The sequence below is a fragment of the Papio anubis genome, chromosome 20, assembly GCF_008728515.1.
Source record: "Papio anubis isolate 15944 chromosome 20, Panubis1.0, whole genome shotgun sequence".
Taxonomy (NCBI): Eukaryota; Metazoa; Chordata; class Mammalia; order Primates; family Cercopithecidae; genus Papio; species Papio anubis.
Genome location: NC_044995.1, coordinates 4,129,914 through 4,151,675, shown reverse-complemented (window position 1 = coordinate 4,151,675; position 21,762 = coordinate 4,129,914). Strand labels below are relative to the sequence as shown.

At 47.7% G+C, this 21,762-nt stretch overlaps 1 protein-coding gene across 1 annotated transcript; it reads right to left on the bottom strand.

The window, feature by feature from the left end:
* Positions 1-583: 583 nt before the first annotated feature.
* On the bottom strand, positions 584-20,446 carry CEACAM20 (CEA cell adhesion molecule 20). Its single transcript, XM_031659172.1, has 10 exons — positions 19,570-20,446; positions 15,155-15,298; positions 14,036-14,311; positions 12,895-13,173; positions 10,719-10,997; positions 7,205-7,483; positions 3,080-3,197; positions 2,780-2,865; positions 1,932-1,993; positions 584-1,072 (listed from the first exon to the last, which is right to left on the bottom strand). Exons 1-10 carry the CDS (start codon positions 19,619-19,621, stop codon positions 875-877), a joined length of 1,773 nt encoding a protein of 590 aa, XP_031515032.1. The 5' UTR covers positions 19,622-20,446; the 3' UTR covers positions 584-874.
* Positions 20,447-21,762: the final 1,316 nt, after the last annotated feature.

The following is a 21,762-nucleotide window of genomic DNA, read 5'->3' as shown; positions in this document are numbered from 1 at the left end:
TGAAATAAAGTCGTGGGATGGGAATTGAGTGGGCTGGAATAAAATAGAGTGTAATGGAATGTAAAATAAATGAATTGAAATGAATTAAAATAAAAAACAAAAATGGATAAAATGTAATAGAAAGAAAGGAAAAGAATGAAAAGGAATGAAATAAGAAAGAGATGGAAAGGAGTGTAAAGGGATCAAACAGAGCTGAGTGGGATGGAATGAAAAGGCATGGAATGAGCCAGACATGATGGCTCATTCCTGTAATCTCAGCACTTTGGGAGGCCAAGGCGGGCAGATCAATCGAGGTCAGGAGTTCAAGACCAGCCTGGCCAACATGGTGAAACCCCATCTTTACCAAAAAATAAAAAAATAAGCTGGGTGTGATGGCTCAAGACTGTAGTCCTAGCTACCCAGGAAGCTGAAGTGGGAGAATCCCTTGAACCTGGGAGGCGGGGGTTGCAGTGATCAGAGATTGAGTCACTGCACTCCAGTCTGGGTGATGGAGCAAGACCCTGTCTCAAAATAAATAAATAAATAAATAAATAAATAAATAAATAAAAGAAAAAAAAGAAAGAAAAGAAAAGGCATGGAATAGAGTAGAGTGAATGGGAAGAGATAGGATGGGGGGAAATAGAGTGAAAGGAAATAAACCAAATGGGATGGAAAGAAAATGGCAGAGTGAAGTGATATGGAAATACAGAAAATGAATAAAGCTAAATGGATAGAAAGGAAATGGGTGGAGTGAAACATGGAATGCAATAAAATGGAGTGCATTGGAAAGGAATGAAGGAAAACTAACTAAAAAATGACACGATAGAAATGGGTAGGATGGAATTGAGAAGATTTTTAAAGGGAAATTTTCTTTATAGTTCATCCTACAGACTCTTTAGTAGGGAAGAAAAACCAGATTGGTGACAGATTTCCACCTGTCCAAAGACTCAGTGTGGCATAAACATACCTCATAGATTGACTCCGTGTTTTTTGGCACAGTGGAGGGCAATCTGAGTGGGGGCATCAGAGGTTTGGGTGGTGGCTTCCACGGGCTGAAGGAATTGCCTCCAGGGCTTGCTGAAGGCAGCTTTGTCTGCAAGTAAGCAGAGAAATCAGGCAGGGCCTACAGTCATAGATTGCCAGGAATGTACCAACTTACACTCTTCAGAGACCCAGAGAGTGGAAGGAATCTGTTCAGATTCTTGCAGAGAATCAGAGGTGGAAGCAGGGTTAGAACCCAGGCCCTTGCCCTGGCCCAGAACTCTCCTTTTTCCTGCTGGCTCTGCAACCTTTACTCCCAGCCTCCTTTTCACCCCAGCATGTGCTGGTCCAGTACCACCTCACTGGCAGTCCAATTCCAAGCCCTGGAGGTGGAAGGAACAAAAGAGGATCCAGGGTCTTGGCATCTGACCCAGCTCCCTGTGAGGCCTTAGGCTACTCTCTTCCCATCCCCGGCCCTGTGCTGTGCCATGAAAGCTTTAGACAAGATCATCTCTCAGGCTTATCACACATAAAATTCTCAAACTGTCTTTCCTCCACAGATTCTTTAACCAAACCCAGCAGGGCCAATGTACCTCATAGGTCTCCTCTGGAAGGTCTGGTGGTTGCATCTGGGGAAAAACAAAGTTGCAGAGAGGTCATAGGGCTTGGAACAGGGGCACCCCAAGAGATTCTCAGAAATAGCTTTGGCCTCAGAGGCAGTTATAGCTCTTCTTTTTCCCAGAGGGCTCAAAGCTAGGAACTGTCATGTCAAGGAGTAAGAAGACGAGGAGAAGAGATGAAAAAACTCGGAAGGGTCTTAAGATCCTCAGAGAAGTCAGAGGAGGAGATGCAGAGAGACTCAACCTGGCACTGGGTTTTCTCAAAATATCATGCCAGTCCCCACCCTAAGAAGTAAGACTACAGCAGCCTGGTCGGCGGATCAAGGAGGGTCCCTCTGCAGCATCACTCACCTTTTCGACTCTGATCCGTCCCTGAAGCTGGGATATGTTGCAATACTCAGGACTCAGGCTTTCTAGAAAAAGTGAATCTCAGTCAGGAGCTGGAGTTAGAAAGAGATATGGGGCAAGGGGCTGTTTTTCCAGGACCCCTGTCCCCAGAAAGGAAGTGCAGAAGTCGTCCTTCCCAGGACTCCCTGTCGCATTTCCAATGAGCTTGACCTGGGAATGTCCTGGAAGTCAAGTTCTGGGTTAGGTAAGGCTGTCTGGTGACACAAATGAGGAGAGAACTCTAAGTTCTAGCCCCAGTTTTGACAGTGGGTCCTCTGTAGCCTGGGTTTAGCCCTTTATCCCTCACGGCCTTGGTTTTCCTCTCTGTAAAATGGGGCTGGATTGGACAGTTTCTAGAAAGCCTTCCATATCAAAAGGCCTGTCCTTCCAGAATCCCAGACCTAGAGATGGCAAATATGTTTCATTTTGTCTTTGGTTAACTCTAACCCATCAGTAGAGGGCACTCGAGGCACTCTATTGAGATATGAGGCTGGATTTGGATTCAGCAGGAAGGAGTGTTGTGATTGATTCATTCTGTCTACAACAATCAATTAACAAAGTTTTCTGAGATTGAGAAAGGAGAGCATTCCAGCATGTTGTCCTGCTTTTGCCATGACTGTTGAAACAGGCAGAACCCGTCAGAGGGCTTGACTCCAATCTCATCCATATTCCAGATGGGAACACAGAGGCTCAGAGTGGGCAGGGTTTGCCCTGATCATACAGTGACCTGGTGGCAAAGCTGGGAGCCCCCAGCACCAGCCTCTTCTCCAGCCCTCACCCCCGCCCCAGGCATCATCCATAGAGTCACTCACCGGAACTGGGCTCTGTGGGGTGCTCCTCCTTTGGAGTGGGTTGTGAGGTCTCATGACTGGGGTCCTCTGTTGTTTTCCTTGAGGGCCTGAAACCCCAAAACCCTCATTCTTCTGTGCCTCTAGTCCTTACCCATCTCCACAGGTTCTGTCCGTATACCATGTCCATTCTTGGACAATGCCCCCAGCCCTCTGAATTCCCCAGGTGCCAGACACGACTCAGCACCATGGTCAGCAACACGCCAGGCAGGCGCGCCCCCTGCTGGCCACACCCCCATCCCCCACCCTGTATCCCTGTATTACCGTCTGGCATTTCTGATGTAGAGAAAATAGCCCAGTTCTGAGGCCACAGCAATGACAGCCAGGATCCCGATGACAATACCAGCGATGGCCCCTGAGGACAGGGAGGAGGACTGGGGACCTGGGCAAGGAGAGAGAATCAAGACCCAGGCCTGACACACCCTCATCCCTGCCCCCAGCCCATTCCCAAGCTTGCAGCTTTTTCTCTACTGACTTTTTGTGAGCACTGGTTTTCCAGTCGTTGGGAGGCATCAGATTGTGGTTCTTGGTTTTTGGTTTTGCTTTTTTTTTTTTTTTCCCAGACAGAGTCTCGCTGTGTCACCCAGACTGGAGTGGAGCGGCGCGACCTCAGCTCACTGCAACCTCCAGGTTCAAGTGATCCTCCCACCTCAGCCTCCCCGAGTAGCTGGGACTACAGGTACCTGCCACCATGCCAGGCTAATTTGTTTTATTCTTTGGTAGAGAGGGGGTTTCACCATGTTGCCCAGGCTGGTCTGGAACTCCTGACCTCAAGTGATCCATCCGCCTCAGCCTCCCAAAGTGCTGGGATTACAGACATAAGCCACTGCACCTGGCCTCAGTCTGTGGTATTAACAGCATCATTTCTAAAATAAATATCCAGTTTATGGGTCCAAATTTCAGCAGTGACTTTGGGCATGCTACTTAACCTCTCTATGCTTCAGTTGTCTCTTTTGTAAAATGAGAACAACAGGGTTTATAGGACTTCCGGAAAGATTAAACATATATGTATTCATGTTCTATATATATAGTGTTTGTTTGGAACCATGGAAAGTGATCAGTAAATGTTGGCCATGATGACAACGCCAATAAGCATAATGGATCAAATATAGCTTTGCCTTTCTTTCCTCCCAGAAAAGAGGCACACACCAGAGAAAAGAGCTTTGGCAACCAGAAACCCGGCTTTGACTTAGAACCCCTTGACTCGCTGGGGCCGTGTGACTGTGGACAAGTGAATTCATTTCTGAGTCTCATTTCTTCATCTGTAAATAGCACAGGATGTTTGCAAAGATGAGATGAAATCATGAATGTTGACACCTGGCACATAGTAGGTGATTAATAAATAGCAATTGTTTTCATTAATCAGGTCTGCCGATTGCCCATCTCACTTCTGCCTGAACCTTTCTCAAAAGGGTGAAATCGAGCCACTGGAATTAAGAACACAGCCACAAGGGTCAGAAGTGTGAGGAAGGAGCTCTGCTTTGGAGGGGCAGGAGGGAACTTCCTGGGGTGCCTCAGGGATTCTTAGTTTCATTCCTTCAGACCTCCATTTTCTTCTGCACCCTTCCGCTTTTTATTTTTAGATGGAGTCTTGCTCTGTTGCCCAGGCTGGAGTGCAGTGGCACAATCTCAGCCCACTGCAACCTCCACCTCCCAGGTTCAAGCAATCCTCCTACTTCACCCTCCCAAGTAGCTGGAATTACAGGTGTGCACTGACATGCCTGGCCATTTTTATGTGTGTGTATTTTTAGCAGAGATGGGGTTTCACCATGTTGGCCAGGCTGGTCTCAAACTCCTGACCTCAGGTGATCCACCCACCTCAACTTCCCAAACTGCTGGGATTACAGGTGTGAGCCACCGTACCTGGCTGCATCACCATTTCTTTCTTTCTTTTTTTTTTTTTTTTTTTTTGAGACAGAGTCTCGCTCTGTTCCCCAGGCTGGAGTGCAGTGGTACGATCTCGGCTCACTGCAAGCTCAGCCTCCTGGGTTCACGACATTTTCCTGCCTCAGCCTCCCAAGTAGCTGGGACTACAGGCACCCACCACCACGCCCGGCTAATTTTTTGTATTTTTAGTAGAGATGGGGTTTCACCGTGTTAGCCAGGATGGTCTTGATCTCCTGACCTCGTGATCTGCCTGCCTCAGCCTCCCAAAGTGCTGGGATTACAGGCATGAGCCACCAGGCCCGGCCTCCGTTTCTTTGTATCTCTAGCAAGAATAAGAATTCCAAACCCTATAGACTCTTTAAAATTTTTTTTGAGACAGAGTCTTGCTCTATCACCCAGGCTGGAGTGCAGTGGCATGATCTTGGCTCACTGCAACCTCTGGCTCCTCTGCAACCACTGCAACCTGGCTGCCTCCCAAGTGATTCTCCTGTCTCAGCCTCCCGAGTAGTGTGATACAGGCGCCCACCACCATGCCCGGCTAATTTTTGTATTTTTTAGTAGAGATTGGGTTTCACCATGTTGCCCAGGCTGGTCTTCAACTCCTGACAATATGTGATCCACCTGCCTCACCCTCTCAAAGTGCTGGGATTACAGGCGTGAGCCACTGTGCCCGGCCTCTATAGACTTTTGAAGGGATTAACAAGATCATGTATAAAACTACCAGCACAGTTCCTGATACATACCAGATGCTTGACAAATGGTGGTGGTGATGATGATGATAATGATGATGATGATGATAGAAGCAAGCTCTAAGCACCAAGAGCCCTTCATACATGATCTCATTCAAACCCTACAATATCCCCGTGAGCACCAACTGAACTCACCGCTTCCTTCCCTGAGCCTCTGTTGTTCCATCCATCAAATGGTCTTACCAAGACCACAAGATTGCTCTAAAGATTAAATGAGGTAATTTGGAAGTTGATATAAATGGTGTTCTAGGCTTAGTGAACACCTTGAGGAGGCCAGCCTGGTTTTAAACCTCGATGACAGGATTTGAGTCTACAGATCTCAGTTTCCCCTCCTGTACAATGAAGAAACCAACAGGCTCACCTCAAAACTGACTGATAGAAAGTACCCAAGAAGTGTCTGCTGATATTATATATGGGAAAGTTGGATTCAGACATGTGGCACAGGCTCAATAAACAATAATTTTAGGCTGAGCATGGTGGCTCAAGTCTGTGATCTTCGCACTTTGGGAGGCCGAAACAGGAGGATCACTTGAGCCCAGGAGTTGTGCAACATAGGGAGGCCATCTCTACAAAAAATATATAAATAAAAAATTAGCTGGGGGTGGTGGTGCACACCTGTAGTCCCAGCTTCTCAGGAGGCTGAGGTGGGAAGATGGCTTGAGACTGGGAGGTTGAGCCTTCAGTGACCCATGATCTTGCCACTGCACTCCAGCCTGGGTGACAGAGTGAGACCCTGTCTCAAAAAAAAAAAAAAAAAAAGGAATAATTTTATTTGTTTAACAAATACAATATGCCAATCACTGCCCTAAGAACTTTACAAATGTTAACAATCTTCAACAACCCTAAGAAATAGGCAGAATTATTATGTTTTTTAGATAATAAATCAGAGGCCCAGAGAGGGTAAGTAACTTGCCCAAGGTCACACAGCTAATAAGCATTGGAGAAGGATGTGAATCCCAGTGAACAGTAACACTGTTGCCTTCTCAAGAACTAAAGACAGAGATACAGGGACTCCCTGCCAGTCATGTCCAGTTGCTATTAACATCATTTCTGATTCCCCATATAGCTCACTCCTTCCCTCACTGGGTATGTCTCTGACTCATTGTCCTAAATGACTGAAAGATAGGCGTCACGATACGATTTGCCTGTGTCCCCGCCCAAATCTCATCTTGAATTGTAGCTCCCATAATTCCCAAGTGTTGTGAGAGGGACCTTCTGGGAGATAATTTCATCACGGGGGCGGTTTCCCCCATATTGTTCTTATGGTAGTGAATAAGTCTCACGAGATCTGATGGTTTCATAAAGGGTTTCCCCTTTTGCTTGGTTCTCATTCTCTTGTCTGCCATCATGTAAGACATGCCTTTCACCTTCCACCATGATTGTGAGGCCTCCCTAGCCACGCGGAACTGTGAGTCCATTAAACCTTTTTTTCCTTATAAATTACCCAGTCTTGGGCATGTCTTTATCAGCAGCGTGAAAACGGACTAATACACGTCACAAACCCAATTTACAGGCAAACAATCTGAGGCTCAGAACAGCTTGGAGAGTTTTCCAGGGAACATAGCAGGAAGTAGAGTTCCTATGTTCCCCTGAGCATTAGGGGTTAGGATTCAACAGCTGTGGACTGAGAACCTGCTCAGGCAGTGTAGAGACTGCCACACTCCAGCCCTCGGTAGGGGTAGACTAGGTGGCTGGGACCAGCATCAGGAAAGGCCCCTTGGGTCCTAGGGGAAGGCAACCCTGAGAGACTCACCTACCACCTTGACCAGGACTGAAGCGGAGCGGGCCAGGCCGGTGAGAGGGTTGGAGGCTGTGCAGTTGTAGATCCCATTGTGTTCCCAGGTCAGAGCCCTGATGAGCAGTTGCTCTCCCAGGTGCTCCCAGGTGGAGTGTTCAAGAGTCCAGCGATACTCAGCGCCTGGCTTGGACTCGGCACAACACTGCAGGGTCAGGCTGGAGTTGAGCTCTGCCTCGATGGTGCTGACCATCTTCGATGCTGACTCCCTGGTGATGTTCACTTTGTCAGGACCATCTGTGTGTAAAACCAAACGTGATGCACCCTGGCCCCCAACAGCGAGCCATTCACTTTCACCTTGGAATTTCAGTAAAATAAACAGAACATGCTCCCTTTTGCTCCTTAGCTGTCTGACAAGCACAGTGTGGTCCACAACACTGTGGGTGGGGGAGATCAAAACAAAAACAAGGGCCGGGCGCAGTGGCTCACGCCTGTAATCCCAGCACTTTGGGAGGCCAAGGTGGGTGGATCGCGAGGTCAGGAGATTGAGACCATCCTGGCTAACACGGTGAAACCCCGTCTCTACTAAAAATACAAAAAATTAGCCAGGTGTGGTGGCGGGCACCTGTAGTCCCAGCTACTTGGGAGGCTGAGGCAGAAGAATCGCTTGAAACTGTGAGGTGGAGGTTGCAGTGAGCTGAGATCGTGCCATTGCAGTTCAGCCTGGGTGAGACAGCAAGATTCCATCTCAGAAAAAAAAACAAAAAACAAAACAAAGAAAACCCCTGCCTTTGCAAAAGTTAATTCAAAGAAGAGTTTTAGGTCACTTGGGCATCAGAAATTGTTGCTAGGCCAAGCGCAGTGGCTCACACCTGTAATCCCAGCACTCTGGGAAGCCGAGGTAGGTGGATGTCAGTGGAACTCCTGAGACCAGGAGTTCAAAACCAGCCTGACTAACGTGGCGAATCATGTCACTACTGAAAAATAAAAATAAAAACCAGCTAGATGTGGTAGCACATGACTGTAATTGCAGCTACTAGAGTGGCTAAGAATCGCTTGAACCTGGGAGGCCGAAGTTGCAGCAAGCCAGCAAGCCAAGGTTGCGCCACTGCACTCCAGCCTAGGAGACAGAGTGAGAAGGAAGAAAGAAGGAGAGAAAGAGAGAAAGAGAGGGAGAGGGACGGAGGGAGGGAGAGAGGGAGGGAGGAAGAGAGGAAGGGAAGAAGGGTGGGAGGGAAATTGTGGCTGTGTCCTGTGCATATAATTCCTAAGGGAGGAAGGGAGGAAGGGAGGAAGGAAGGGAGGGAGGGAGGGAGAAGGAAGTGGGGGAGTGAGGGAAATTGTGGCTGTGTCCTGTGCATATAATTCCTAACTTCTAGTCCTGTGTATTCTCAATGGTATAAACACGTGCAAATTTTCTTTGTAATGTCAGAGGGGATCATTGTCACTTTTCTCTTCTACCACATACCAGAAGGAAACAAATGAAAGTAGTTGTTGGATTTCTCATATAAATTAAAAGAGTTTGGGCCTGGAGCCATGGCTCATGCCTATAATCCCAGCACTTTGGGAGGCTGAGGCAGGGAGATCGCTTGAGCTCAGGGGTTCAAGACCAGCCAAGGCAACATAGTAAGACCCTGTCTCTATTTTGTAAAAAACCTAAAAGAGTTTAAGAGTCAAACTTTATTTAAATTAATGTAAAACACTAGAAGGGATGCAAAAGGTTGCTAATTGAGAAATTCCAGGAGGGGAGGAATACCCCTTCTCTGCTCTCTCCCAAACATCCTTTGAACCTGTTCATTTCTCCCCATCCTGACCCCATGGCCACTTGGATCCCTCACCTGCATCCCAGCTCCTCCTGGTCTCCCCATCCCAGTCTCATCCTCCACACAGTAGCCAGAGAAGTCTTCCTAAGTACTAAATTGTCACTGTCCCTCCTGTGTTCAGAACCCTCTGTGGCTCCCCAGTGCCCTTGGGACAAAGGCTGTGGCTGATGAGGCCATTTACAATTTGATCCTTACAGACCCCCTCCGGTCCCACCTTTCCACACCTCTTGCTCTCATTTAGGAATCAAATCCCACTCGGAGATTCCATCCTTGTTACACTCTCTCTTGCCTCAAAGCCGTCGCACACTCTCTTCCCTCTGCCTGGAATGCTCTTCCCTGCCTCTGCTCTAACCAGCCTACTCCAACTCATCCTTCAGCTCTCACGGTGGACATCCCCATTCATGATGAGCCTTCGCAACATGCCTCAGATGGAGGCTTCCTTTGGGCTCCCCATACCCTCCCTTTGTCCCCCAAGTTCCCATTTATCATGCTGTGTTTTATTTGCCTACTTAGTGACCTCGCCATCTCCAGCAGGCTGTGAAAGCTGAAAATCATGGCAAGTATCAAATGCTCAACATGTTGCTTACCACAGAGAGAGCACAAAATATATATTTTTGGTTTAACGACTGAATTGAGAAGAAAAGAGGAGAGAGCAACAGAGAAGTGTAAAGAGGAGCAAAGACATGTACTTAACCCCTACCTCTGCGTTCCCTGCTACTTCGCATGTACAAAAGTGCACCCCTCCTTTCTCTCCCAGCAGAAACCTCTTCTCCCCCAATCTTCTCCATCTTGGTTCATGACTCCTACATCCTTTCAGTGGCTCAGGCAATAAACCTTAGAGTCATTCTTGACTCCTTTCTTTCTCTTTCACCTAATATCAGTCAGCAGCATATTCAAAATACATCCACAGTGCAACCACTTCTCAACACCTGACAGTGGCCATTCTGGACAGCTGCAACACTGGACAGTTGCCATTGTGGCCACCAGGAGAAGCTCTTCAAAGACCTCCAACAGCAGAAATGTAATTGACCAAGGGCCCAATTGCTGTGCCCCCAGATCTACTCCCAGCCCTCCCACAGGCTGCACCCTGCCAGTACCTGAGTGCATCCAGGAAACTAAGGCAGGCCCCTTCCTGGGAGACATGGGAGGTCCCAACAGCCTTGATGGGTGTTCCTTCAACTGCATGGTTATCCATGTGCTTCTATTCAAGTCTCTGTCCCTCTCCCTGTCACTTGGGGTCACACTCGCATCTCAGTCTCTCAGTCTGATGGCTCTCCCCAACCTTCCTGCAGCTGCCTCCCTAGTTATCCTCACAGGAGCATTTCCCCTAATAAAACCCTTGCATGAATAATCCCGTTAATCCCACCTTGAGGTCTGCTTCTCCAAGGATCCAGACAAATACAGCTCCTCTTACTCCCCCTCTCCCTGGCTTCTATGTTTGCCTCCCCGTAGACAAGGGCCAGTGAGACCCTGGGAAAGCTTAAATCTGGTGGTGTCCCTAAGCCTTATCACGTGCTTCTCTGTTTATGGTCTGGTTTCTCCACTAGAACATAAGCCCCCTGAGGGCAGGCGCTTGGCCTTGTCCAGTGCCCAGATTCATGCCTGGCACAGAGCAGGAGCTCAATAATCATAGCATGAATGATTGGAAGGAAGAACTTAGAAGGAGGGAAGCAGGGAGGAGGGGAAGGTCCAGGCCCCGGCTGACTCACAGTTGATGGTCAGCTCAAGGGGCTCACTCCGGGCCCGGCTGCCCCAGTTCCAGACCTCACAGGCATAGGGCCCCGTGTCATTCCGCTGGAGGCCGTGGATGATCAGGGTCCTGTTTCCAGCTGACAGCTGCAGGTGCTCACTGGGCAGGAGGGGCTGGCCACTCACGAACCACTGGACATTCACAGTCTCATTGACGGTTTGGCAGGTCAGGTCCACGGACCTGGCGTTCTCCACAAGGTTCAGGCTTGAAGGCACGACTCTTGGCGTGGTCAGTTTTTCTGGAAATACGTGGAGGTACAGGGTCAGGTTCAGGAAGATTTCCCCCATCTCTTGCCCTTGTGGGGCCCACAAGTTTTTCCAGGAGTGTGTGTGTGTGTGTGTGTGTGTGTGTTGTGGGTGGTGTGTATGTGTATATGATTTGCATATGACCGGTGTGTAGGGTACATGTATGTCTTTTGTGGATGAATGTGTGTTGTGTGATTTTTCATGTGAATATGTAATGAGTTTTGTGTATACAGAGAGTGTGTGGTGCGCGTGTGTTTTGCATTTCTTGTGTGTGTTGGGTGTATGTGTTGAATATGAAGTATGTGTGTGGTACACATGTGCACTTTGTACGTGAGTATATGTTATGTGTATTTTTTTGTATATGAGTGTGTGTTCTGTGTCTGTGGTATTGTTTGTGTTATGTGTTTGTGTTGTGTGATGTGTGCATATGCACTGAGTATGTGCTACATGTGGTATGTGTATGTATTTTGTGTGTGCATTGTGTGTCTGTTGTATGTATGTGTTGAGGGTGTTGACTGTATGGTATGTGGTGTGTTTTCTATGTTGTCCATCTTGAGTGTCTGATGTTGAATGGCTGTAATGTTTAACGGGTGCTGAATGTCAATGATATATGTTGTGTGTGTCCATTAGTGCATATTAGGTGTATATATGTTTTATGTGAGTGTGTCATGTATATGTGATCTTGTTTGTTGTGTAGATGTATGTGAGATATGTGTGTCTGTGTTTTGCATGTCATGTGTGTTGTATATGTGTTGTATGTGTGACCATTTTGCATGTGTGTTGTGAGTTTGTGTGTATGTGTTATGGATTTGTATGCATATGCTGTGTGGATGTATGTGCTGTGGGTTTGTGTGTATGTGCTGTGGATTTGTATGTGTTGTGGGTTTGTGTGTATGTGTTGTATGTCTGATATGTTATATGCTTTGTGATGAGTAAGTTGTACACCTCTGTTGTGTGCATGCTATATGTGTGTATGTTTTGTGTGAGTGTGTGTTGTATGTCTGTGGTATTGCACAGTATGTGTACGTGTTATATATGAGTTGTGTTTACTGTGTGTATTGTACATGTGCGTGAGTGTGCTGTGCATGTGGGGTTATTATCTGTGTGTGTATGGAGTATGTGAGTGTTGTGTTAGTGTTTTTAAATGTAGACAGTTAACCTCCCTCTATCTTCAGAGAATCAAATCATGGGCACCCCCTAGAGAGCCACCAGGGTCTCCTGCAGGATGTGCCAGGCCAGGCAAAGGAGCCAGTGTGCCCAGCCTTCCCTGCGGTCGGAGCCCTGCTCAGTCACCAGCTGCATTGGATATCCCCCTGGGTCCTCCTCAAACTCTGGGGTATTGATGCAGCTCAGTGGCTCTTAAGATTTTTTTGTTTTTTAGACAGAGTCTTGCTCTGTCGCCCAGGCTGAAGTGCAGCGGCCCGATCTCAGCTCACTGCAAGCTCCGCCTCCCAGGTTCACGACATTCTCCTGCCTCAGCCTCCCGAGTAGCTGGGACTACAGGTGCCTGCCACCACGCCCGGCTAATTTTTTGTATTTTTAGTAGAGATGGGGTTTCACTGTGTTAGCCAGGGAGATCTCGATCTCCTGACCTCATAATCTGCCCGCCTCAGCCTCCCAAAGTGCTGGGATTACAGGCGCGAGCCACCGTGCCCGGCCTCTTAAGGTTTTTTTTTAGAGTTCAAGATCCCTCCAAAAATCTGATGACAATCCTGGACCCTTCCTGTAGAACACAGCGCAAACATTTTGCAAGCAACTCAATGTCATGCAGGGGTTTCTCCCTCACACAGTATCCAAAGGCCCCGGATTAAGAACTCTTGGTTCCTTCTGACATGGCCAGCATCTGACTCTCAGAAGAACAAAGGAGAGGAACCAGGAAAGGAGACTTACCGAGGACTTGAACCTTCAGAGTACCCAGGCGGGACAGGTGGGTGGCACTGTTGAACACCAAGCACTTGTACAGGCCCTCATGTTCTCTGGACACAGCATGGATGGTGAATGTGCTCGTGGTGTGAGACAGAATGGAGTCAAGGAGAAACCAGGTATAGGCAGAGGGTGGGTGAGACTTTGTTTCCGCCAAGAAGGTCACGTCAGAGCCCTCCATCACCTCAACCACCTCCCCACTGGCAACACCAGACATCAATTTGATTTCAACAGGATCAGGACCATCTGAGAGGAGAGGAACAATTACAGCAGTAACAATAGCATCAGCAACAGGTCTCTTATGGAGGTCTTTAACGGATCAATAAATACTTTATTTCCCTCCTCCCCACTCAAAGGCTAGATCAATTACAAACGAGGTGCAGTAGTCAGATGGAGATGAAATGTCAGCCTCATCCCTGGGTAAAGCAAGGTTGAAAGATACGTCTAAAGTATGCCAGCTGAATGGTTAAGGTAGCTCACACCTGTTATGTTTTGTGTGAGTGTGTGTTGTATGTCTGTGGTATTGCACGGTATGTATACGTGTTATATATAAGTTGTATTTTGGAAGGCTGAGGCAAGAGGATTGATTGGAGCAAGGAGTTTAAGACCAGTCAGGGCAACCTATCAAGATCCCATCTCTACAAAAAATTTAAAAATTAGCCAGGTGCAATGGCTCATGCCTGTAGTCCCAGCTACTCAGGAGGCTGAGGCAGGAGGATTGCTTGAGCCCAGGAGGTTGAGGCTGCATTGAGCTATGATTGCACCACTGCACAACAGCCTGGACAACAGAGTGAGATCTTGTCTCAAATAAAATGAATGAATGAATGAATAAATAAATAAATAAATAAAGTGAGCCTGCTAATGCTCTTTGCTCACCCCTATCCAGGCAAGGTTTTGGATCAAAGGTCTGAGGTTTGGGAGCTCAATTTTAGACACATTAAGTTGGAGGTTTCCAGTAGAATCCAAGTAGAGATGTCAAACAGTTATACATCTGAAGTTCAAAGGTAGACAAGTCCACATCTGGATGGTATTTCAAGCTGTGAGACTGAACGAGGCACTAAGGAAGTGAGTGTTGGTGAGGGGTTGGAGAGAATGGAAAGGGACTCACACTTCACGTCCAGGAAGATGGGGTCGCTGCTCTGGCGCAGAAGGGCATCTCGAGCTTCACAATGGTAAGTCCCCGAGTCCTCCCGCTGGACAACGAGGATGGTGAGGTTCTTGCCATCCTTGGACAGCTGCATGCGCTCATGGAACACGAGGGAGAGGTTGTTGGAAACCCAGTGGATGGTAATGTTGACGTCCTTGGTGTTGCAGTAGAAGGTCACCATATCCTTCTGCTCAATGGCAGTGCCCGGGCTGACTGCAATGGTAGGCTTGGCCAGCTCTGAAAGCAAGCGAGGGAGACAGAGGCAGAGACACAGGTAGAGGAAGAACAAACAAGACGTAGTCACAGGGGGACCCAGAGAAACAGGACTAGACTGGAATTGCCAGAAGACACTCTGGAGTTGGATGCCTGGGCTTGAATGCTGGATCTACTGCTCATTCTAGGCGTCATCTTGGGCAAGTTACTTCCCTTCTCCAAGTCCCATTCAAAGTGATTGTGCAAGTGAAGCAAAGGGTCTGGGACCTGACCAGGGGTCAATCAATGTCAACTGCAATGACAATCAAGCTTACGACACGGGTGCCAGCAAGGGCCCCCTACCCACTCTTTTTCTTTATTGATATAGGGTTTCGCTCTGTCACCCAGGCTGGAGTGCAATGGTGCAATTATAGTTACTGCAACCTTGACCTCATGGGCTCAAGCGATCCTCCCACCTCAGCTTCCCAAATAGCTGGGACTACAGGTGTACACTACCATACCTGGTGAATTTTTTTTTTTTTTTTTTTTGTAGACATGGTGTCTCCCTATGTTGCCCAGGTGGGTCTCGAACTCCTGGGCTCAAGTAATCCACCCATCTCAGCCTCCCAAAGTGCTGGAAATGACAGGCGTAAGGAACTGCACCCAGCCCCCCCCCCCACTTTTTAGCCAACTTTGCCCACCCCAGCCATGACAGTCACAGCCCTCCCTCTTTACCCCGACCCCTGGCACAGATGACTGGACCGGTTATTGCCAGACTCTGGCTGAGCCAATCAGATTCGTCCTCTTGGGATTTTGGGTGTGAGGCCCGGATGGGGGATCTCCATGGAGGCAGAGATCAACATGACCATCTTGTTTTCTGGCTCCCACCTCTGGATCTGCCATGAATCTGGGGTGTCCTGGGGGTCCCAAACACAGACAGAACAACATCCTCACTTTGGGTGGCATCAAGTGGGTTGGCATCAAGGATGAGCTGGGCTGCAGCTGGAGGATTCCATAGGGTCCAAAGCGAGGCTAGAAGGGGAGAGAGGAGGCATTCAGGGAGGGAGAGGTGTGTTGGGGGGTGCCTGACTAGGGTCTTCAGAAGCACAGGGAGCTCTGAGGTCATGGGGCTGGCATTCCACCCATGGAGACCTGAGTCCTACTCATTACTTACCAGCTATGTGACCTGCAGCATGTTTTTTGTTTGTTTGTTTGGTTTTTGTTTGTGTGTTTTTGTTTTCTGAGGCAGAGTCTGGCTCTGTCGCCCAGGCTGGCATGCAGTGGCACAATCTCAGCTCACTGCAACCTCCGCCTCCCGGGTTCAGGTGATTCTCCAGCCTCAGCCTCCTAAGTAGCTGGGATTACAGGCACAGGCCACCACGCCCAACTAATTTTTGTGTTTTTAGTAGAGACAGGGTTTTGCCATGTTGGCCAGACTGGTCTCGAACTCTTGACCTCATGTGATCTGCCTGCCTCAGCCTCCCAAAGTGCTGGAATTACAGGCGTGAGCCACTGTGCCCAGCTGCAGCATGTTTTTGTCCTCTCTGAGCCTCAGTCTCAACTGTAAAATTGGTGTACTATCACCTGCTTCCTAGGGTTGTTGTGGGGGTGGTAATGAATATTGGCAAACTTTAATTGGGCTGCCTGATAGTCACTGTGTTCTCTCCAATGATGTGCCCTCTACTGCAGCCACATGATGGTCCCTGTATTCCACATAGAGGAAAACCGATGCTCAGAGAAGTGATGTCACTCACCAAGACGGTATTATCAATGGCAGAAGCTAAAAACCTGACCTGCCAGGCCCTGAAGACTGGGCTCTCAACACTGTAATTCCTCCTGTCAGCCCAGAGATGGCCACAGAGCCAGCCCTTGATTAACAGGTACTTCTACTGTGATCTTGGTGAAAAATATTGACTTTTGGTACTTCCTCTGATATGCCCCTAGGCAAGATTTTACTTGCGTGGGGAGGAAAGGAGAACAAGATAGCAGAAGTTCCCAGTTTTTGGCGGGGTATGGTGGCTCATGCCTGTTATCTCAGTACTTTGGGAGGCTGAAGTGGGACGATCACTTGAGCTAAGGAATTTGAGACCAGCCTGGGCAACATAGTGAAGCTTTGTCTGTACTAAAATTTTTAAAAATTAGCTGGGGGTGTTGGCGTACATCTGTAGTCCCAGCTACAGTCTAAAATGGGAGGATCACTTGAGCCTGGGTGTTTGAGGCTGCAGTGAGCTGTGATGGCACCATTGCACTCCAGCCTGGGTGACAGAGCAAGATCCTGTCTTAAAAAAAAATACAAACACACACACAAAAAATGAGTTCCCAGTTTTCCATTTGATCATTCTGCACACCACTACGGAGGCTGCAAGAGACTATGGGACCTGGCACGGTGGCTCATGCTTGTAATCCCAGCCCTTTGGGAGGTCGAGGTGAGCAGATCACTTGAGGCCAAGAGTTTGAGATCACCCTGGTCAACATGGTGAAACCCCGTCTCTACAAACAAACAAACAAAAAAATACAAAAACTAGCCGGGTGTGGTGACAAGCACCTGTAAACCCAACTACTTGGGAGGCTGAGGCACAACAATCTCTTGAACCCAGGAGGCAGAGGTGGTGGTGAGCCGAGATAGTGCCATTGCACTCCAGCCTGGGTGACAGAGCTAGACTTTGTCTCAAAACAAAAACAAACAAACAAACAAAACATGAGACTTTGCTGGGGCCCAACCCCAGCAGCTGTGCTCACATGCAACTGACCTCATCTCTCCCAAGAGCCCCATTAACGCAGACCCTCTGCCCCTCTCAAAAGGGCCCCAATGTGGCCCTAACACTGCCCCATTCTCTGCCCAGTCAGTGAATAAGGGCACGAGCTCTTAGGAACAAATATGAGCTCTGTCACTTACTAGCCCTACTATCATGGGTAAGGGACTTTCTCTTTGTGCGGCTCAGTTTCTTCAACTGAAAAATGGAGATAATAGTAGAACTCAGCTTATCTGGTGGTTGTGAAGTCTGAGTGAGATTATCAAATGCGACATGCTTAACAGAGTTCATAGCAAATATTCAGCCACCATGATGGCAACGATGATGACGATGATGGTAGTCTTGATGACGGGTTCTCATGTCTGTGGTTTCTCTGCCTCAAATGCTATTAGAGGTTAGGCCCACAGCCTCAGAGCCTGACCACCTGGGTTTGAATCTCATTTTTGCCATTTATTTGGGCAAGTGATATCCCCTATCTGAGCCCCAGTTTCCCCATTTGAAAAATGGAGGTAGTAACAGTTCCAGCCTCACTTAACTGTCGTAAGGATAAGTGAAATGATGTGAGCGAAAGCATTGATAGGGGCCTCATCATATCCACCCGAGACAGGAAGCCTCCCTCCGTGGAAAGCCTGCCGTGGCCCCTTCCCTCTGGCTTTCTTCTCACATTGCCCTGCCCTTGTCCCATCAGGAAGAGGCAACACTCACAGAGACACCTGTGGATACGGCTGATAACTCTCAGCCTCCCAGGACTACGGAGCCCCTGCACCCTTCCAGGGTCAGCCAGGAAGCACTGGCCCAGAGAAGGAGAAGCTGGTCTCAGAGACACACAGCAAGGCTGGGCTGAGCCCTCACCTCTGCACATGACCTGTTGCAAAATAATGTCTTCACTTCCAAAATACTTTTTTCGTCAAAATATTCTAGTTTCTTCCTTTTGTCTCAGATGCCTTTTAGGCAGAAATTTCACATTCATCCCCATCCTGATCCGTGGACCTGGCCGCCCAGGGCTGGCACAGCCTCCCTCCGCCTATCTCTCATCTGCTTGTCTGAATCTCCGTGATACTCCCTCTCTTCCCGTGTCTCTGAATCTATTTCTGTGTCTTTACACAGTTCTCTCCCTGTCTCTTTGTTCTCTGTCTCCATCTCTCTCTGCCCCTCCCTGTTTTTCCCACTGGTCTTTCTTTTCTTTTCTTTTCTTTTCTTTCTTCCTCTCTCTCTCTCTCTCTCTTTCTTTCTTTCTTTCCCTTTCTTTCTTTTTTTTTTTTTTTTTTTTTGAGACAGACTCTTACTCTCACCCAGGCTGGAGTGTAATGGCACAATCGCGGCTCATTGCAACTTCTGCCTCCCGGGTTCAAGCAATTATCTGCCTCAGCCACCCAAGTAGCTGGGATTACAGGTGCCCACCACCACACCCAGTTAATTTTTGTATTTAGTAGAGACAGTGTTTCACCATCTTGGCCAGGCTGTTCTTGAACTCCTGACCATGTGATCCACCCACCTCGGCCCCCCGAAGTGCTGGGATTACAGTCATGAGCCACTGCGCCTGGCCTCCACTGGTAACATTTCTAAGGTTATTTTTTTACCTTTTGTCTCTGTCTCCCTGGGTATCTCTTCTTCCTGTATTTCCCTCTCTCTCTCTCTTTCTCCCTGGGTCTCTGGTTCTATGGCTCTGACTCCATCTTTCTCTCTCTCTCTCTTTCTCTGTACACACACACACACACACACACACACACACTTTGGCTTTCTCTCTTGTCTCTAGTCTCTGTTTATGTCTCCTTCTGTCAGTCTCTTGCATCTGTATTTGTTTCTGTCTCTGTCTCTGTGTCTGTTTCTCTCTGCCTCTGTCTCTCTTTCCTCAAGTGTGTACACACACACACACCACTGACAAATATACATATATTTTTGTCTCTCTCTTTGTCTCTGGTCTCTGTTTAGGTCTCCTTCTGTCAATCTCTTTTGTACCTGTCTTTATTTCTATCTTTCTCTTTCTTTCTTTCTCTTTCTTTCTTTCTCTCTATTTCTTTCTTTCTTTCTTTTTCTTTCTCTCTCTCTCTCTCTCTCTCTTTCTTTCTTTTTTGAGACAGGGTCTTGCTGTGTCACTCAGACTGGGGTGCTGTAGTGTGATCTCGGTTCACTGCAGCCTCCGCTGCCGAGTTCAAGGTTCAAGTGATTCTCCTACCTCAGCCCCCCAAATAGCTGGGACTATAGGCGCCCGCCACCACACCCAGCTAATTTTTGTATTTTTAGTAGAGACATGGGTTTTGCCATGTTTTCCAGGCTGGTCTCAAACTCCTGGCCTCAAGTGATCTGCCCACCTCAGCCTCCCAAAGTGCTGGGATTACAGATGTGAGCCACCACGCCCGGCCCTATCTTTATATCTGTATCTGTCTTTATTTCTGTCTCTGTCTCTGTGTCTCCATTTTTTTTCTCTGCCTCCATCTCTTTCCTCGAGTGTGCGCGTATGCACACACACACACACACACACACACACCACTGACAAATAGATGGATACAACCCCCCTCCACCCCCATCTGAAGGAAGCAGGGCACTCACCTGAGAGCAGGATTCCCATCCAGTGGTGTCCCCATAAGTCAGCAGGCCCCATGGGTCCCAGCACCTGACTTCAGTGTGCCAGGCCGTCTGTTGTCCCGGCTTGCACACACAGACACAGTCCTCACTCCAGCTGCAGCCCCTCCACCTCCCTTCTCTCCTCTCCCCCACTGCTACAAAGTCACACACACTGTAGTGACTGCCGCTCTCGGGACACACAGGGGTGGTGGCAGGGAAGTAACTTTGACCCCACCTCTGCCCTCCACCCCCAGGGCTGACTTTCCTTCCCTGCCCAGCGTGGAGAGCGGAAAGTCCAGGAACCCTGGAGACCGGGAACTGAGATTACGATGGTCAATAGCAATGATAAGAAAAAAACAACAATGACCAGCTCCTTGTTTCTGAGAGCTTAATAACCAGGCCCAGTGCCAAGTTCATTATAAGCAGCCAATAAATATTAAATGAGCTGGAATCATGCTTGTGATATAGATCCCAGTCATAAACGAAAGCTCTGGAGTCAGACCGGCAGGAATCACAGACTGAGCAGGACTGGGGGAACTCCAGGAGGAGCTCAACGTGGTCTTGGGAGAAGGGGCAGGGAGGGCCTCCTGGAGGAGTGGACATCTGAGCTGAAACTTGGAGAACACAGTAAAGGTTCTATATATAAAAGTTGCTTTTAAAAAAATCTCTATGAGCAAGACAAGCTGTTGGTCTTTGAGAGTATATAGACCCAGACCCAGAAGATTTAACAGAACCAACCAGCTGAGGGAACTATCATTAATCCATGTATCATGTATCCATCCACTAATTTATTTAACAAATACTTCCTGAATTCTCTTCCTTTTTTTTTTTTAGATGGAGTCTTGCTCTGTTGCCCAGGCTGGAGTACAGTGGCATGATTTCAGCTTCCTGCAATCTCCACCTCCCAGGCTCAAGTGATTCTCCTGCCTCAGCCTGCCTAGTAGCTGGGACTACAGGCGTGTGCCTCCACACCCAGCTAATTTTTGTTTGTTTTCTTTTCTTTTTTTTTAAATTATATTTTATGTTCTAGGGTACATGTGCACAACATGCAGGTTTATTACATATATATACATGTGCCATGTTTGTGTGCTGCACCCATTAACTCATCATTTACATTAGGTATATCTCCTAATGCTATCCCTCCCCGCTCTCCCCACCCCACAACAGGCCCCGGTGTGTGATGTTCCCCTTCCTGAGTCCAAGTGATCTCATTGTTCAATTCCCACCTATGAGCGAGAACATGCGGTGTTTGGTTTTCTGTTCTTGCGATAGTTTGCTGAGAATGATGGCTTCCAGCTGCATCCATGTCCCTACAAAGGACAAGAACTCATCCTTTTTTATGGCTGCATAGTATTCCATGGTGTGTATGTGCCACATTTTCTTAATCCAGTCTGTCATTGATGGACATTTGGGTTGGTTCCAAGTCTTTGCTATTGTGAATAGTGCTGCAATAAACATACATGTGCATGTGTCTTTATAGCAGCATGATTTACAATCCTTTGGGTATCTCCCGAGTAATGGGATGACTGGGTCAAATGGTATTTCTAGTTCTAGATCCTTGAGGAATCACCACACTTGTCTTCCACAATGGTTGAACTAGTTTACAGTCCCACCAACAGTGTAAAAGTGTTCCTATTTCTCCACATCCTCTCCAGTACCTGTTGTTTCCTGACTTTATAATGATTGCCATTCTAACTGGTGTGAGATAGTATCTCACTGTGGTTTTGATTTGCATTTCTCTGATGGCTAGTGATGATGAGCATTATTTCATGTGTCTGTTGGCTATATAAATGTCTTCTTTTGAGAAGTGTCTGTTCGTTTCCTTTGCCCACTTTTTGATGGGGTTGTTTGTTTTTATTGTAAATTTGTTTGAGTTCTTTGTAGGTTCTGGATATTAGTTAGCCCTTTGTCAGATGAGTAGATTGCAAAAATTTTCTCCCATTCTATAGGTTGGCTGTTCACTCTGACAGTAGTTTCTTTTGCTGTGCAGAAGCTCTTTAGTTTAATTAGATCCCATTTGTCAATTTTGGCTTTTGTTGCCATTGCTTTTGGTGTTTTAGATATGAAGTCCTTGTCTATGCCTATGTCCTGAATGGTATCGCCTAGGTTTTCTTCTAGGGTTTTTATAGTTTTAGGTCTAACATTTAAGTCTTTAATCCATCTTGAATTAATTTTTGT